Consider the following 18,397-nt stretch of genomic DNA (forward strand, 5'->3'; position numbering starts at 1 on the left):
TTGAAGCTGTTTGAACTTAGATTCTTCTGACTCCAGGGTCAGTGTTCCATCCATTGTGCCTTCCAGCATGTTAAGACAAATGCATAAAATGAAATAAAGAACTGGCAGGTTGATGGGGATATGGTTTGTGCAGACAGAATAACCTGTGACATTCCCAGGGAGCTAAAAGAGAACGACTCTTTTAGCAACTAGAGAAGAGGTTACTGTAGTTGTCTGGCTCATAACCTCCCTGTCCCCAACTGACTCCTGAATCTGAGAAGGGAATCTGAGAAGGTCATTCAGAGAGAGAAGCTTGAAGTACTGGTCAGGAGGCAGGTCCCAGCTCTGCTACTTATTTTTTAGAAGTCACTGGACCTGTTTCATCATCTGTGAAAATGCCTGCCCTGATTTCTTCCTAGGACTGTAGGGAGGATTAAGTGGGATCAAGCATACATGGCAATTCCCCAAATTACACACAACTTCTACAAATACAAAGTATTATTAACTATTGTCCTTTAAGGGGGAGGTTAGGATACATAGATGTTCATCTTCTATGTTCTTTAAGCACTACTGCCTGACCCAACAGGGTCTCCTGTGAAAACCATTGTCCAGCAGTGCCTTTGGAACCCCCAAAGGCCTGGGTCATTGGGTTGGAGCCAGGTCGGGGTTTGAAAGATATGTTCTCAGGCTCACCACCACTGTGGAACTTTTCATGATTCCCCAGGATAGTAATGGCTTTCCTCCTCAGATCTTACTTAGCACTTGATTTATACCTAACATATTTACCAAGAAATAGTGTGTTCAAACCTGTGATTTTGTTTTATCTTGTCCATGAGGCCTGGTATCATGTCTAATCTAAACTATGGAGTTCCAGTGGCTAATAATAATTGTTGTTCAGTAGTTTCAGTGATAATTCATCATGACTTTATTTAGAGTTTTCTTGACAAAGATATCAAAGCAGTATTTCTTTCTCCAGATCATTTTAAAGAAGAGAAACCAAGGTAAACAAGGTTAAGTGTCTTGTTCAGGATCACATAGCTAGTAAGTGTCTAAGGCCAGATTTGAACTTTTCCTGACTTCAATCTTTTGTATCACCTATTTACATATAGCAGATACTTAATAAACATTTGTAGAATGAGTAAGTCTTTACCTCCTGCGCTCCCTCTGTGTTCAGAATCCCCATCCTCACCCTGCTTTTGAGTTCAGTTTTCTCTCTATATTCATTGGGAAGAAGCTCTTTCCTGTCCATCGCATCCTGCACAATGGTATCTCTCTTCCCACCTGGTCCTTATTGTTATTTTTGAAAGGAAGAAATTGGATAGACCAATGCTAATAATCTCATTTGCCTGGGATAAGCTGTCATCAAACGAAAAACGAGACATCTCAAACTATGTCCACCAGTTTCTTTTATTAAGTAATGCAAAATACAGTACTAATTGGGACAATGCATGCATCATGGACGATATAAATGCAAGCCTACAGAAAATAGGTGACAAAGAAAACCTCAATTATGTTTGAGGTAGTACAACTGAGAGTAGGAAAGCAGTAACATGATGGGCTACGAGAACAAAATACCTGCTTCACTTTGTGCAGTCAGATTTTACTCAGAAATAGAATATTATGAAAGACCTTGGGGCTTGTCTCTTTAATACTTTTAAAAATAGACTCTCCCCTCCCCCCTGCTCTGCCCCTTTTGAATTCCCTTTCCTATCAAGTTTTACTCAGGACAATTCCTGGGATTGCTTTGCTCTGTGGTTTGTGGAAATTTCTATCTTGTTGCGCGCGTGTGCGCGCGTGTGTGTGTGTGTGTGTGTGTGTGTGTGTGTGTTCTCTACTGCAGTGGCTCCATCCTTTCTCTCCAAGAGGTAGGCACGAGTGGCCCTCATGCAGAAAAATAAAGGAGATTTTTGTTTGAAAATGCACTCAAAGGGAAAAGTCAGCTCACTGTCCAGAGAGCTGGAGGCTGTGTATCAATAAATACCACTTTTATTTATAAAAATAGTTTAGATCTATAAAAGGGCGTTCATCTCATAGGTGGAAAAGATGTTTGTGTGAAAAAAATGCTCTCAGTGCTGCAAACTTTTTATCCCCTGGGGCAAATGGGTCAGGGTGGGGAAGAGGAGAAAATGTTCTCTCCTTTTCTCTTTCTTTTTTTTCCCCCCTCTCTTTCTTGTTGGACTCTAGTATTGGTGACCCAAGCTTTCCATATGTGATCCTTATTGCATTCTGGGGTGGGGAGCTCAGTTGAGGAGGGTCCCGTAGAACTGTGCTTTGGTCAGACTGTCCTTCCGGCTTAGGCCAGTACTCGGAGTCCGTTGGAACTGTTGCTGTTTGCTGTGGAGGGATGAGTGGAGACCTGGCTCCTTGGAAGACAGGTGGATTTCTGGGGATGCTTCCATAGAACTTGGCTCAAGGGAGCCAGCTGAGCTGGTAGGGCTCACATTGGCATAAGTGCCACTCAGTCTGGGACTTCCCTCAGGGACAGGGCTTACTCTGCCATCCCCACACATCTGCACCGTGAGCCTCTCACTACCAGCCTCACTGGGGGCATAGGCAGGCAGTTGGTCTGGTGGGCGGCCAGGGCTTATGTTCAGATTCATGTTGCCATCCTCGGGCAGGAAGCAGGAATCTACCAGCTGGCTCTGGGAGAGGTCATCTCCCTCTGAGAAACTGTCTGCCTTATAGCTGGGGTAGATGGGGCTGGCCCGGCTGTCTGCCTTCTTGCCAGGGCTGCCAGTAAAGTACTGCTCAGGGAAGCTGTGGGGGGAGATGCGGCCAGCCTCAGGATAGGAGTAGGCACCAATGTCCTCAACGGTCAGAGGCCGCCACCGACCTGGCAGCTCCTCATCTGAGCGGTGGGCACCACGGCTTTCACTCCGAAGCTTTTGGGCCACCAGGGCTTGCTGGGTCTCCAGGGTAGCAGGGAAGCGGAAAGGATCCCCAGCATATGGGGACATCGTCCTGACAAAGGGGGGTGTGGCCTGACCCTCTGGGCCTAGTTCCACATGCTGTGGGGCCTGGACTGTGGCAAAGCATGGGCTACAGGGCCGTTCATAGGCAGCAGTTGCTTGTCGGTTGAAGATCTCATCCCGGCTATTCAGATAAATTGCCTGTTGAGATGCGGTCAGCGTGCTGGCCTGGGCATGTTCCTTTTCCTCTGAGGTTACACTGAAGCTGGAATAGGAGCTGGAGGTGGGCAGGGAGGCCACGTACTCAGGAAAGGCCTCATGGGAGAAGCTTGAATGGAACCCATCTTCCTCAGCCGTGCTGTCAGTGGAGTGCTGGGACCGAAGGAAGCCCACATCCTTCACCTGCATGTCCATGCTGGGCCGGCGGTCCCTCCGGCGCTCCTCAGGGCAGTATAGGGCTGTGTCACTGCAGTAGATGTCTGACTTGAACTGGGTCCGAGGACTGGCTTTCTCCACTGCATCCCGGAAGGCCAGGTCCCGGGCGGAGGCGTTGGACAGGTGGGAGGACAAGCTGCTAGGCTCAGGCTTCTCCAGGACCTGGGAAATGACGCATGTGGGGATAGTGTCTGCAAAGGATGGGTGACAGAGAGGCGCTGGCAGGCCACAGCCATGTTTTTCCATATGGAGGCTGACCCGCTCCTGAAAGTCAGAAGGAAGCTAGAACAGGGAGGTGAGGCAGGGAGGGGAGAGAGGAAAAAGATAAGAATCAAAGTCAGTCTTGGCATCCAACCAGGCCAATGTGGTCAAGATATAAACTGCCAGAGGGTGCTTACCATACTAGAGGCATGGTAAGGATTGTTGGGGAGTACCATCTAAAACAAAAAGCCTCTGGTCTTTTCTGGGGTGCTCTGGAAATAAATCTAGATTTCAAGATAAAAATTCCTTTCTCCCCCTTTGTCTCCCTTTCATCCACTACCAACAGAGGGGTCCAACCTTCACCAATAGCATGAGAATATTAAAAAATAAATCAATAAAGCAGGATACTCAGAGTTTTCAGGCAGGAATATAAATCTCAGAAGTCAGGAGTCCTGGGCTCTGCCAGAAATTTGCTAGGAGACCTTGTTTTCTTTCTTTCTTTCTTTCTTTCTTTCTTTCTTTCTTTCTTTCTTTCTTTCTTTCTTTCTTTCTTTCTTTCTGGCAAGGCAATGGGGTTAAGTGACTTGCCCAAGGTCATACAGCTAAGTATTAAGTCTCTGAAATCACATTTGAACTTAGGTCCTCCTGGCCCCAGGACCAGTGATCTAATTTCTGTACCACCTAGCTGCCCCTGACCTTGTTTCTTTCCTTTGAAAACCTGGATCTTAGTTTTGCCATTTTTAAAATGACAATGTTGAACTAGATGATCTTGAAGATCCTTCCAGCACTGATGCATTGTCTATGTTTCTCAGGTTACTTTCTAACTCTAAATTCTATTAATGTACAAAATCTTATCTATCTACACTACTTAATTCAGTGCTTGTCATATGGGTGCTTAATATTCATTCATTCACCTTCCCTAACTTGTTCTCCACAATAATTTAACTGGGATATCTTAGTGAGATTGCAGACCAGAAGACTGGAAAAGAAGACATGTTTTTACTTTTTCAAGCACAGAGCTCTTTAAGAGTCCCCTCTGCTCACTACCCCCAATTCTTTCCTAGACACACTATCCCCCAAACCTCAGGCAGCCTCTAGGTTTCTCTCCCTATTCCCTCCCCCAATCACCTCCACCTGAAATAAGGCAGGTAATATTGCTGACAACACAGCCAGGGGCAGACTCTGCCAGCAGCAATATTAGACACAGCAGCTACAGATGCAACAAAGATTGAAGAAAAGGTAAGCTAAATGAGACTAATGGCCTCACCACCAAGGACAAAATCAAGAAAATTGTGCCTGCAGCACCGTGTGTGTGTGTGTGTGTGTGTGTGTGTGTGTGTGTGTGTGTGTGTATGAGATTTGGGGCAGGCACACTGCAATCATCACACTACTGTTTGATCTATTTGTCAAAATTTTGTTTGTGCTCCTTTCAGAAATTCCAAACAGCTTAATTTCTCAGAAAGAACACTAGCCTGGTGGTTGTGACATCAGGGTCTGAATCCAGTCTCTGTTGTGTATTAGTCTTCTATGAGCCTCAGGCTCTTTATCTACAAAATGTACATTACTCTTCCACATAGGCTTGTTATGAAGAAAATACTTTGTGTCACTGAAAGTGTTAAGAGAACTGTAATCTATTGCTTTTTAATACTACAAGAATTGTGACTTCTCTCCCACTGACATAAATTGCAACCCATCCAATATCTTATAATTGATAGTTAAAAGAATTGCCTTGGTAAAAAAAATGTTGATTACTCTTCTGGTGATGAAGGCTAGGGAATAGATGTGTGGTATGATTGATTTAGAGAACTCCCAAGTGAAGGAATCTCCTCCAGCAGTGCAGGTTAGTGCCTTTTCTACAAGTTAGATTGTCTTAAAGGAGTGGCCTGGAGCACTGAGAGGTTAAACGAGATTTGCTTAAAGTTAACAGAGCCAGCATGTTTAAGAGGCAGGATCTAGATGCAACTCTTCCTGGCTTTGAGGCCAATTCTTTTTCTTCTATGTCATGATGTCTTTCTAATGATAAGGATTTTAACAACAATAATAATGATGAAAAATTCTGCAGATTACAACAGTCTAATAAGCCATATACTAAGGAATGAGGGAAGGGATTATGATCTGTTTTAGAAAAGAATGGGTGTCAGAGGTGTCCAAAAATAGCAAATTCTTAAACTATTAATGTGTGTATGTATATACATATATGTATATGCACATATATACATTGAAATGAATTTTTTCTGCCTTTCTTTGGATCCTCAGAACTTAGGGCAGTTAGTAGTAGATACTTAGTAGATAATTAATGTTGATTTGCTTATTTACTCTCAGAAATGTGAATATGACAACCTCAAAAGTCAATATCACTGATATAGGGGATCAGTCTGGTTTGTAGGACAGTAAAAGTGGACAATAAGAGATGATAGTGGAAGGAATGGGAATAACAGAGATGTAGTAGATTGATGAGATTGGAATGAGATGACACGAAGACTGAGATGGGAAGGAGAGGGAATGGGATGAGGTGAGGAATAGGCTGGAGAGGATCCTGGAAGGTGAGTACATTGAGAGATAAGTGGGGAGGGAGAGACCACTGAACAGGACAATTTCACTTTGGTCAAAGTGATTTTTTTAATTTTCATGAATCAGGCTACTGGTCGCCCCCACTTACATCTACTTAATTAATGCTAAAGTCTGAGAGAAGAAGCAGTGTGAGTGAGGTCAGGAAGACCCAGAGTTTCTTATAGAGGAGGTGTGGCTACTCCAGAAAAGCCCCCTTCTTTAGGTCCAGTTCAATTCAAGGTAAATTACTTGGGTGCCATTTTCCTTGATTAGAGGACCCATTTCTAAGTGAGTCAAACAAAAAATTGATTTGACAACAGTTTGGTAAAGAAAGTAGTAAAACACTGACTTTGAAGTCAGAAAACATAGATTCAAATGCTGGTTCTACTACTTATAGCCCCATCCTTGGACAAAGCACACATCATACGTCACTAAAGCCACAATGGGAGTCTTTTCAGCTTGACAGGTATTATTAGAGCTCTAGTTCTATTGTCATAACCTTCAGGGACCCAGAAACACCTCCACAGAATAGAGTAAGACATCTGAGAAGGACTTTAATGATTGGGATTATTTCTGATAGTCTTGTCCCCTCCTAGACCAATGGTATCAAACTCATATAGAAATGATCCCTGCAGGTTATATATTGACATATAAAATTCCAAATGAACATTATCTATATTGTGCTTTTATTTATTTTGTTAAATATTTCCCAATTGCATTTTAATCTGATTCTGGCTACACTTAGCCGTCTGTTATGAGTTTGACAGTATGTTCTAGACCATTAATAATGATTCTAATAATGAAATAAATATAATAAAAATAACAAATGGTTACTACTTTAGGATCTGTTTGCCTTAGCCTTGATTATTTGAGAATTTAATACTCCTAGATATAAAGACAGATTTTGCAGGAAGCTTGAATTCAGGGGAAGTCTTAGTCCTCTTTTATAGGGCTAATAAAGGACTTAAGACACCTGGAATTTTACCTGGGCCTTGACTTCCACAGTTTTCCCATTCTTTAGCAAATTGATATCATCAGTTAAGAAAAAGAAGAATCAGGACCTACAAAATTTTTCCCTTGACAGCTTTTCTGCCCTTAGTTCCCTGCCTTATCCTTACCCTCTCCCTCCCTCCATAGCAACCTACTCCATCTAAACTCCCCTCTCATATCCCCCACTCCCACCAGATGCCACGTCTGGTTGGGGTCAGAGCCCAGGGAGGTACCACACAGTGCCCACAGCCCAGGCAACACGGTTTCTTGGCAAAGGCACAAAGGTTGGTCACATTACCTCCGATACCGTGTGGGACCTGTCGTAGGTCTTGCTGCACTGAAGCAGCTGAGCAGCTAGATTGCAGTCCTTCCTATAGAGTTCCTAAAAAAACAAGAGAAGGCTGATTGGCATGTGGGGCTCAAGATTGGCCCACTGTTGGTAGAGACCACTGAGAGCAAGGCTCCTGGGAACACCCATGGTGGATTTCCTCTGCTCCTGGGCTCAGCACTGGAACTTGGCTTCCCCAAAGTATAAGGGAATCCTTTGTAGTACAACAATTTTTTTTTTTATAAAAGAAAGCAACATGATCAATAATTGGAAGATTTTAATACAGAAAAAAGATACAACTATTTTTATTTTCTACTAAATGTGTGAGACCTTGGGCAAGTCCTTTCCCTTCCAGCTTTGTTAGTTTTGTCCAGTGAGGGAAAAAATGCTAGTGAATTTCTAAGTCTTCTTCGACCTTTAACATTTTATTGTTCTTTGAACTTTATGAACACCCAACATTTAATATTCTAAAATTCCTTTGAACTTTTATCTTGAATGTTCTAAAGTCCCCTTGAACTTATATGCTCTGAAAAAGATTCAGGAAGAATTGTTCTCTCATATGATTTAGAACCACATGGGATCTTTGAGGTAATCAGTTCAGTCTCAATCATTTTATAGATGAGGAAACTGAAGTCAAGGGAGGAAGTGCCCAAGGTTATTGAAGAAGAAAGGAAGAAAACTAGAATTTGAACCCAGGTCCTCTGATGCCAAGCCCAGGACAATTTCTCACTATACCTCACTAGCTCACAGAGCTCAGTCAAATAAGGCAATGGCCAAGACACCCAGAAGAGCCACTGCACTGCAATGTCAATTTAACAAAGACATAAAGGAGATGGAGAACCAGGCCACTTGGCTTAGGAATGTCTTCTGGATTCTCTTGTGTTCTGTATGTGCCTTTCTGGTCTCCTTGGGGTTGAGGCATCTCACTGTTACTCTCTCTGTAGCATCCAAAAGAGCATCATCAGGATGGGAGGATCTGTCTGTTCAAGTCCAGATAGCAAAAGTCTAAATCCTCTGCTGTTTAAAGGCTCTGCCATGGGCTACAGATATATCATTTCCTCTTTCCAGTCTTTCAAATCTCAGTCTCACAGAATCTCTGATTTGGAAGTGACCTTGGAAGTCCTCACTCCAGTCTTATTTCTGAGCAAAGTTTCTCTCTATAACATCCCTGTACCACACATGTTCAGCTAGTGGATTCTCGAGAATGAGACATTTTCTCCCTTTAGTTCTAGGGGGGGAAATGGGATGGAAAATGTGGGTGTTTCCAATTTATTCTGAGTTCTTTCTAAAAATGACTTGAGGAATATGCTCGATAGAAGCAACATGGGAAGGGAAAAGAGCCTGTGTTTGTTTGAAGTGACCTCTTCTGCTGTCAGTGGAGCTTAGGAATATCATCATGAAGCTGAGTGAGGGGTCACTCCCTATTTATATTTCAAAGTCCTCTATGGCAAGGAGGTCACATCCTAGGAGGGCAGGGGGAAGAACATTCGAAAACTTTGAATTTGAATACAGATTCAAAAGGCCATGGATTCAAGTCCTAACAATGATATTTACTTACCGTAAATAATTTTGGGTAAGTCAACACCTCTCTGAGTCTCTATTTCCTCCTCTGTAAAGTGGATGAAATAATGCTTGGACAGTCTGCTAGATCTGTGCCTGATAGATGCCAGAATGCTATAGAAATATATGAGCTATTATTTTATTTCTATTATTATAATTATTTTATTGTTATATATAAAAGTGATAGATGAGAATATTGGGGAAGAAATGAATAGAGGAAAAACTGACTTTAATGTCATGCACATCTAAGTTGATGAATCTATGTTACTATCAGCCTCTTGGATTCTGGAAAAACAGATGCAAACAGTAGGAACACCAACTATTAAATTTATAGATAGATTTAAAAAAATCTCTGTTGCATGTGCATATAGTTTTTTTTTTTTTTGGCTGTTACCCTTACAAAGCTGTTTGATGGGCTTGGATGGAGAATCATCCATGGTTGCTGACTCAACTGCCCCTTCCCCCACCCAGTTGCTATGGAAATGAACTCCATCCAAAACTCATTCCTTATTTCATGGATTGATGGTCCCAACATAGTCTAGAGGGCATTGGACTTGGTATGCCAGATTTGACCCTTGAACAATAAGGGAATCCATCATGTAGTACTAGCCCTTGGCCTTATTGCCAAGCAGTCACATTGGTGCTTTGAGGTTACTTCACCATGTACCTTTCTTCTCCTCCCTTCCCCTCCATGTAGCTGATGAAACGTAACTCTTTGCACCCACTTTATCTCCAGTCCCACTTCAATCCAAATTTGTTCCTAGATCCTTCATGTATACTCAAATATCAAAAACTTGAAAGAAATTACAACAGATTCTCCAAAGATATTGTAATATGGTGAAAAGAGCTTTGAATCTGGATCCAGAGGCCATCCTTGGACCTTGATTACTTTCTGTAAAACTAGGACTAGATGAATTCTAAAGACTCTTTCAGCTCTAACATTCTATGAGCTTCCTTCAGATGCTTTGAATATGACATGGAGCTTCCCTGAAACAAAGGTCTAAAGGACAAAACCTTTGTGGCAGATCTTTGGCATCCGCTAGCAGGTAGGAAGAGATTTTCTTGGCTATCAGGATGCTGGTGTCCCTGAAATCAACTCTGTAGATAGTTAACTGTCCACTCTACCCATAGGCAATCCCAGCTCTAATTTATGATCATTACAATCCTTTTGAGGGGGTGGAAAGCTGAGATGGGGCAATCACCTCATAGAAAAATCATTCTATCTCAACCTGAATTTGAAACTTTTTTTATTTCCCTCACTTTAGGGTCTGGTGCAGGAAAACCTCTCCCCCTTCCAAACAGCTATAATGAGAACATTTTCTGTTATGCTCTAGAACTGTCCTGTGATGGTTAACAGTCCCATGAGCAGCCATGGAACTTTACCAATATTCCTGAGAGTTAGAAATTTCTTCCCACAGACAAAATCTTGAATTTCCATCTGCAAGGATTGGGCAGACTTAGATAATCAATCATGAAAGAGTGTCTCTGTGTGTGAGGAGTAAATGCAATAAATAGACTTCCCTCACAGCTATTTTGGGTGCCTGGGGAAGGTTCCCAAATCAATACTTACATTGTCCTCTGACAACTTATCTATTGTCACCTTGGCTTCTAGGAGGTGGTTGTTGAGGGCCACAATCTCATGGCTCAAGGCCCTCTTCTCTTCTTCATAGTGTTGACCCTGGGCACAGAAAAGAAGCAGTGGTTAGTAGGGTGGTTTGAGGAGAGGGGCTGCTGCTGAGAGAGCTCCCTCTTGCCTGGGGGAAAGCATGGGAGAAAAATGCTACCAGTGTCCAGGACCTTATTACTTAGGGGGGGAAATCCCCAAAACATGAGGTCACCTGGCTCACTCTCCAGATAAATACAGAATACTCTAGACATAGAAAAGCAAATTTGCCTAGCATCCAAAACTGGGAGGGATGAAATTTTGTTAGATGAAATAATTATGTTCCAAAAAGTTAATCAGGAATATGAGGCCATGACAAGTACATGAATTGGATTTGAGTGAGGGGTTTGCTGTGCTAAGTCACCAGCCTCAATTTCTCCTTCAGAGCCATCTCTGGGTTCAGAGGCCAGATATGAATCAGGATGACTGAAGATGGTCCGGGATATGAAGCAACCAATGTTAAGTGACTTGACCAAGGTCACACAGCTAATAAGTGGCAAGTGTCTGAGGCCAGATTCATACTCCCATCCTCTTGAATCAAAGGCCAGTACTCTATTCACTGCACCACCTAGTTGCCCTTAGGGGTAATAGAGGGAAATCCTGCAGGAGTACAATGAGAAGCGAATGGCTAAAAGGCCAGCTCAGTCAAGGCCATTGGCCAGATGACCCCTGCCCCTGCCTCCTTAAGAAGCTATACCCCTTACCTCTAAGAAACTGTAAGAAAATAAATTACAGAATAGTTGCTCAATTGTTTCAATAAAGGGAATTTAATGTATGACACTGTATAATAAGAATAATATGAAAAGTGACAAAAGAATCTGGAGTATACTCTTTGTCAAAGGCATCAGTGGGACAAATAGACATGTGAAAGGTACACAAAAGGAAGAACACTTAGGAAACACATATAGCCAGGTCACACAAATAGAGAATACATGTGGCCAGTGTGCTTGGGTGAGATTTCAGTACAATAGTGATTCAGAGGTCTCTGAGCCAAGTCCTTATTCTGCTTTCCCTAGTAAGGCAATGGGTTTAAGTGGCTTGCCCAAGCCCACACAGCCAGGTAATTATTAAGTGTCTGAGGCCAGATTTGAACTCAGGTACTCCTGACTCCAGGGACAGTGCTTTATCCACTGTGCCATCAGCTGCCCCTGAGGTCACTTCTTGATAGTGCTCTGCTGGTCTGTGGTTGCTTCTGAATGCTACCAAGTATATTTCCCCTGAAAAATTATTTCCAGATTTTCTTCAGCTGGACTCAACAAGTGAGATATTGCTTCTTTCCATAATGGGAAATGGGTTCTGCCATCTTTCCTTTAGCTGAAAGATCAGAGATTTAAGGTATGCCTCTTTTGTTTTTTTTTTAAACTAAATCTTTTTTATTTTATTTTATTTTTTAATTCTCATTTTGTACAAATGTTTTTTTTACATTAATAAAATATTCTTGTTTAAGAGTAAACAAAATACCCCTCCCCCATGAATATAGACTTGCTTGGGTGATAAAGTAAAGGGGAGAGAAAAAAAATTAAAATAAAAAAATAATAGTAATAATTGTAGGTATGGCCAGGTGGCGCAATGGACGAAGCACCAGCCCTGGAGCCACGAGCACCTGAGCCCACATCCAGCCCCATAGACCCAACAGTCACCCAGCCATGTGATATGCAAGCCATTCGATCCCCACTGCCCTGCAAAAACCAAAAAGAAGGGGGGAAAAAAGACCCAAAATAAAATAAAATAGTAATCATAGTAAGGGTGGCTGGGTGGCAGACAGAGCATTGGCCCCTGAGCCAGGAGCACCCGGTTCCAAATCCGGCCTCAGACACCCAAAGATCACCCTGCTATGTGGCCCCAGGCAGGCCACCCAGCCCCATTTGCAGTGCACCTTCCCCCAAATAATAATAGTAAAAAATGTGCTTCAGTCTTTGTTTCAACTCCAACAACTCTGTCATGGGTGGATCGCATTCTTTATGGTAAGTCCATCGCAAAAATTGCTTCCATATTTTCCCAACGTTGCCATTGCTGATCGCAACTCCCTCCTTTCTTATTTCTCCACTACCATGTACTATATTTTCTCTCTCCTTTCACTCTGACTCTGCTGTAGGGTCACTGAGCGGTGCAGCAGACAGATCCCTGGTCCTGGGGCCAAGAAGCCCTGAGCCCCCATACCACCCCTTAGGCCCAGAATCCACTTAGCCCTGTGGTCCTGGACAGGCCATCCAATCCCAGCCCCTTGCAAGAAGTAAAGAAAATGTGTTGTATCTGACCGTTCTACCCCCATGGTCCATCCTGTCCTCCTTTATTCACACCCCCATCCCTTCCCCCTGCTCCCCCCTCCTTCTTACTTCAGATGCCTATACCCCATTGAGTATATATGCTGTTTCCTCTCCCAGTCACCTCTGATGAGAGCAAAGGTTCCCTCATTCCCCCTTGCCTCTCCCCTTCCATATCATTGCAATAGCTCATTGTATAAAAAACATCTTATTATATGAAATATCTTTGCCTATTCCCCCTCTCCTTTTTCTTTCTCTCATTACATTTCGCTTTTTTTCTATTGACTCCATTTTTACACCATATTTTTTCTTTGAATTCAGCTTACTCCTGTGCTTCAACTATAAAAGCTCCCTCTACCTTCTCTATTAACTGAGAAGGTTCATATGAGTTTTATCAGTGTCATTTTTCTATGCAGGAATACATGCAGTTCATCATCATTAAGCCCCTCATATTTTCCCCCTTTCATCCAATCTCCATGCTTCACCTGAGTCCTGTATCTGAAGATCAAATCTTCTGTTCAGCTCTGGCCATTCCAAAAGGAACCTTTGAAATTACTCTGGTTCATTTAAAGTCCATCTTTTTCCCTGGAAGAGGACATTCAGCCTTGCTGGGTAGTTCATTCTTGGCTGCATTCTAAGCTCTTTTGCCTTCCGGTATATTGTATTCCAAGCCCTACGAGCTTCCAATGTAGTTGCTGCTAAGTCCTGTGTGATCCTGACTGCAGCTACATTATATTTGAACTGTGTCCTTCTGGCTGCTTGTAATATTTTTGTTTGACTTGGGAGTTCTGGAACTTGGCTATAATATTCCTAGGGGTTGGTTTTTTGGGATCTCTTTCTCGGGGGGATCGGTGGATTCTCTTCATTTCTATTTTGCCCTCTGCTTCTAGAATATCAGGGCAATTTTCCTGTAGTAATTTTTTGAAAATGATGTCAAGGCTCTTTTCCTGATCATGACTTTCAGGTATTCCAATAATTTTTAAATTATCTTTCCTAAGTCTGTTTTCCATATCAGTTGTTTTTTTCAATGAGATATTTCATTTTTTTCTAATTTTTCATTTTTTTTTGGTTTTGATTCCTGATTTCTGGTAAATTCATCAATCTCCCTGAATTCTATTCTTTGTCTGAAGGATTTGTTCTCCTCAGAGAGTTTTCTTATCTCTTTTTCCATCTGGCCAATTTTGCTTTTTAAAGCATTCTTCTCCTCAATAACTTTTTTGAACTGTTTTATCCATTTGATCTAAGCTGGTTTTTAACATGCTATTTTCTTCAGCATTTTTTTGGATTTCCTTGACTAAGTTGCTGACTTCATTTTCATGTTTTTCCTGCATCTCTCTCATTTCTTTTCCCAGGTTTTTCTTCCAACTCCCTCTTTTGATTTTCAAAGTCTTTTTTGAGCTCTGTCATAGCCTGAGCCCAATTTCTGTTTTTCTTGGAGTCTTTAGATGCAGGTGCTTGTGCTTCCTCATCTTCAGACTGAGTATTTTGATCCTTCTTGGGCTCATTTGCAAAATATTTCTCAATGGTCTTCCTCTTATTTCTTTGCTTGCTCATTTTCCCAGCCTGAGCCTGGTTTTGGGGGTGCTTCCTGAGCTTTTGGGACACTCCCACAAGGGTCTCAGAGTGTAAGGCCCTGTCCTCCTTCCTGGTCTGTGAATGACCATAAGTGCCCCCCTCTGCCACGGGGCTGAGGTGGGGGGGGCTGCTGTTCTATGGGGGGGGCTAGACTGCTCTCAGGATCTGAATGTGGTCAGAGCCCCAGAGTCCTGTTCCAGAGACAGAGGACAGAGCTCTGCAGTCTCTCTCTCTTTACTCCCCTCCCTCAGCTCAGGTGGGCTCATGCCCCAGGGGCTCCTGCTTACCAGGTCTGCCTGCTTCTGTTTCCTGGTCTGGGTTGCGGAAAGACCAAGCTGCTTGCTGTGTGCCCTGAGGGCTGGGCTCCACGTGCTTGCTCTGGCAGAGGTCCCCCGCTGTTCCCCCACTTTGTACCCGATGCTCCCCGGGGTGCAGCTCAGGAGACTCCCCTGCTGCTGTGAGCCGCGGCTCCCAGTGCCCTGGGACTGCCTCCAGGAGGCTGAAGTTCTTTCGCTCTGGCGGGCCGCCCCTCTGACCCTGGGGAGCAGAGCCTTTCTGCTCTTTTCCAGGTTACCTTGAGTGGGAGAACTGCCTCAATGGGTCCCTTTGTGGGTTCTGTCTCTCGAAAGTTTAGTTAGAGTCCTTAGTTTCAAGTTTTATCACAGAGCGCCTAAGACTGGATCACTTCTTGTCGCCATCTTTGGTATGCCTCTTTTGGAAAGGCAAAGACCTCACATGCTTTGTTATGAGACTTGAGGAAAAACTCTTAGTATATTGGCTTTTTCCCTTCCACTTGTAAAGAATCTGTTAGGAAACACATGTAGCCAGGGCACACAAATAGAGAATACATGTGGCCAGTGTGCTTGGGTGGAGATTTCAGTATTTCAAAGTTATCATTTTGACAGATGTCTCTTCTCCAAAAGGACATCCCTTACCATAACCATCAAAACACAGTCTTTCCAGGAACCAAGTTCACAGTAAGATAGTTAGAACTATTAGACTTTAGTCTATTTTTTAAGTTAAACTCTCTGCTTACCAAAGACAAGATCTCTTTCAGAAACCTCAATATAACTTAATTTTAGACATTCTTTCTTTCTCCTGACTAATGCTTAATTGCTCATACTGTGCATGGTTCAAGGTCCTTTATAGAATCTGGGCTCCAATGAAGTAAGTTTCTCTTTTTCTGTTTCTACCCATAATCTAGAGTAAATAAAATTCTAAATAAATAAAAAGTCTTAAAAAATAAAAAAATCTAAATAAATTTCTGAAATAAAGCATATCCATGACTCACAACTATGATCTCCCCAAATGGGATTCCCCATTCCAGCTTATATATTAGATTCAATATGAGTATCAAGTATCAGGTAGCTTTTATTTTACTCACCAAAAAAAAATGCTTATGATGCTAAGGTCTCAGAGAAGCCCATAAACTCATATAAGAGTACAGAGTATTCAAATAGATCCCTTGCTCATGTTCAAGAAGATGATCTCAGGGTAATCCTTTAGCATTCAAGTTAGGCCTTCTCTCTGCCTTAGTCTCTGACAATCTCCTCACGCCTTGGTCATTAGATTTACTGGCAAGGTAAACACACTTTGGAACTTGTTGAACAAATAAATTTCTTCTTATTGGATTTGCTTTGTATGAATAACACACTGGCTTTACTCTGAAAGTGGAGAATTCCATGGAAACCAAATGGTCTATCATTTTTCTCCAAGAAGTATGGCTATTTTGTATGAGCTTTGAAGAGATTCTATCTGGAAAAATGAACTTATTCCCTCAAAAAAAGGATATTTTTGCTAAGATACTATGGTTTTATTTGTCCTGGCACTCTGACAATCTCTATAGATTCTTTAGACAATTGTTATTTTCCATCACCATTGCAATGATTTCATTCTTGAACCTCTGTCCATATATTCCTATATTTTTAATTTGTGGTACAAAAATGCAAATCTTATTTTCAGGCATCATCTTTTAGCCACTTGTTTGCTGTCTGTATCCTAGATTCCTTAAAACAGTATTTTATTTTTCTTAGTGATATGTATGGACATTTTTAGCAACCATTTTTACAAAATTTTGATCTCTTGCTTTTAAAAGACAGTAAGTGAGTGAAAAACAATATCATCAACCTATAGTCCAGAGATTTAGCCATTTTTTTGTTGTTTTATTTTTGCAAGGCAATGGGGTTAAGTGACTTGCCCAGGGTCACACAGGCAATTCTTGAGTGTCAGAGGTTGGATTTGAACTCAGGTCCTCCTGACTCCAGGGTGAGGCCCTATTCACTGTACCACCTAGCTGTCCCAGATTTAGTCATTTTTGTAAATAATTTCTGGGTTTCTTTTAGCAGTATCATATGTGATCATGTGAATCAGAGAAGTGGATATAATTTAACCATGTGGCAAGTCTTAGAAGGGTCTGTTACTTCATGGCTAACTGTCTTAGCTACATAATATAGAAAACAACACCTCTGTTATTATCAGATTGGCATACAGGTACCTCAGTACCTTTAAGCAAGAAGTCCTTAATGATTCCTTTTCTTACCCTTACTAGATGAACTCTCACATTATCACTTCGATTCCTCGCTGTCATTCTTGGAGGACATGTAATGCCTTCTTTCTCTGTGACAGATTTCTCTTCAGGAAGAGTTTCAAATTTATTATGTGAAAGAGAGATGAGATTTGTTCTGTTTGACCCTGGAGTGCAGAAGTGGGTATCATGGGTCCAAGTTTTACAGAGAAAAACTCAAGGTGAAATGACTGCCTTGGTAGGCAGTTGGCTCCCTCTCCCTGAAGGTTGTCAAGTTGATGCCAGATATAGTGAATAAAAGATTCATATTCAAGCATGGTTTGGACAAACATTCTCTCAGATAACTTCCAACTCTAAGTTTCTGTGTGCCAATGATTGGGAAGAGTAATTAAAGGTTTATTACAGCAACTTTGCATTAGAGATCTTGTTTACAGCAATTTACCCTCTCCCAAATGCCAAAGCCACAGGCAATGATACTGTCTGCACAGCCTGACTGAAGAATTTATGAGTATAAAATATACACATTCCTTTCAAAGCTTGGAAGACATAATTTGATAATCAGCTTTTGGCCAGAGGGTCTTTTCTATTTTGAATAGAGAATTCTCTATTCTTCAGGCTGCTGAGTTTCCTGTCACAGGAATCACATGCAAAAAAAAGAAAAAAAAAACTAAAGCTAGAAGTTAGTAGACCTAATTCAACAATCATATGACAGAGGAACCTGAGACGCAGAGAGCTCAGTTCAAGTACATATGTTCACCCAGAGAGTTTTTGTCAGAACCCAGACTTGAACTCTGGTATATTGATCCTTGTTCAGGATTCTTTCCCCCAACACCATAGTGAAGAGTGAAGAAGTCACATAAGAGGCAGAGATACTGGATTTTGTCAGACTGAATTTTTGTCTTATTAAGGAAGTAGAATCTTAGATCATTTAGGCTTAGTAAAAAATTCCAACTTCCTCCATTCCCCCTCACAACAGGTTCTAGAATTTGGAGGGACTTTAAAGATCACCCAATTCATTTTATAAACAAGAAAATGAGACCCAGAAAAGAAGTTAAATAACTTCTCCAAGGTCATACAGGTGAGAAGAAGCAGAGCTAGTATTTAAATTCAGCTCTTCTGATTTTTCCCACTGTATCATAGTTGTTTCCTCCAAAGAACTTTAAGAGTAAGTCCTTGTTCTACATTCCTGATATACCCATCGAGCTGATTCAATCAGTCATTACTGTTGTTGTTGCTGAGGAGGACCAAATCAATTAGCAAGTTTGTACTGAGCTTCATGGGGGCACATTCCTGTGTGACTTGTAATAGGAAATGCTGAGAAGCATCCTTGGGGACTCTTAGGATGGTTGCCTGGCTTAGGGGATAGAATATTGTGTTAGGAACTAGGGTGACTTGAATTTAAGTCCTAGCTCAGTGACT

General features: G+C 42.0%; 1 protein-coding gene across 1 annotated transcript in view; it reads right to left on the bottom strand.

Moving 5' to 3' along the window:
- Window positions 1-1,400: 1,400 nt before the first annotated feature.
- The window catches only part of BEGAIN (brain enriched guanylate kinase associated), a 250,111-nt gene continuing 233,114 nt past the window's right edge, over window positions 1,401-18,397 (bottom strand). The window contains exons 6-8 of the mRNA XM_074230925.1: window positions 10,523-10,630; window positions 7,363-7,446; window positions 1,401-3,605 (exon numbers count right to left, since the gene is read on the bottom strand). Coding sequence (XP_074087026.1) covers window positions 2,220-3,605; window positions 7,363-7,446; window positions 10,523-10,630 — 1,578 coding nt within the window. The 3' untranslated portion in view covers window positions 1,401-2,219. The remainder of the gene's footprint in view (window positions 3,606-7,362; window positions 7,447-10,522; window positions 10,631-18,397) is intronic.

This window comes from Macrotis lagotis, chromosome 1, assembly GCF_037893015.1.
Source record: "Macrotis lagotis isolate mMagLag1 chromosome 1, bilby.v1.9.chrom.fasta, whole genome shotgun sequence".
Taxonomy (NCBI): domain Eukaryota; kingdom Metazoa; phylum Chordata; class Mammalia; order Peramelemorphia; family Peramelidae; genus Macrotis; species Macrotis lagotis.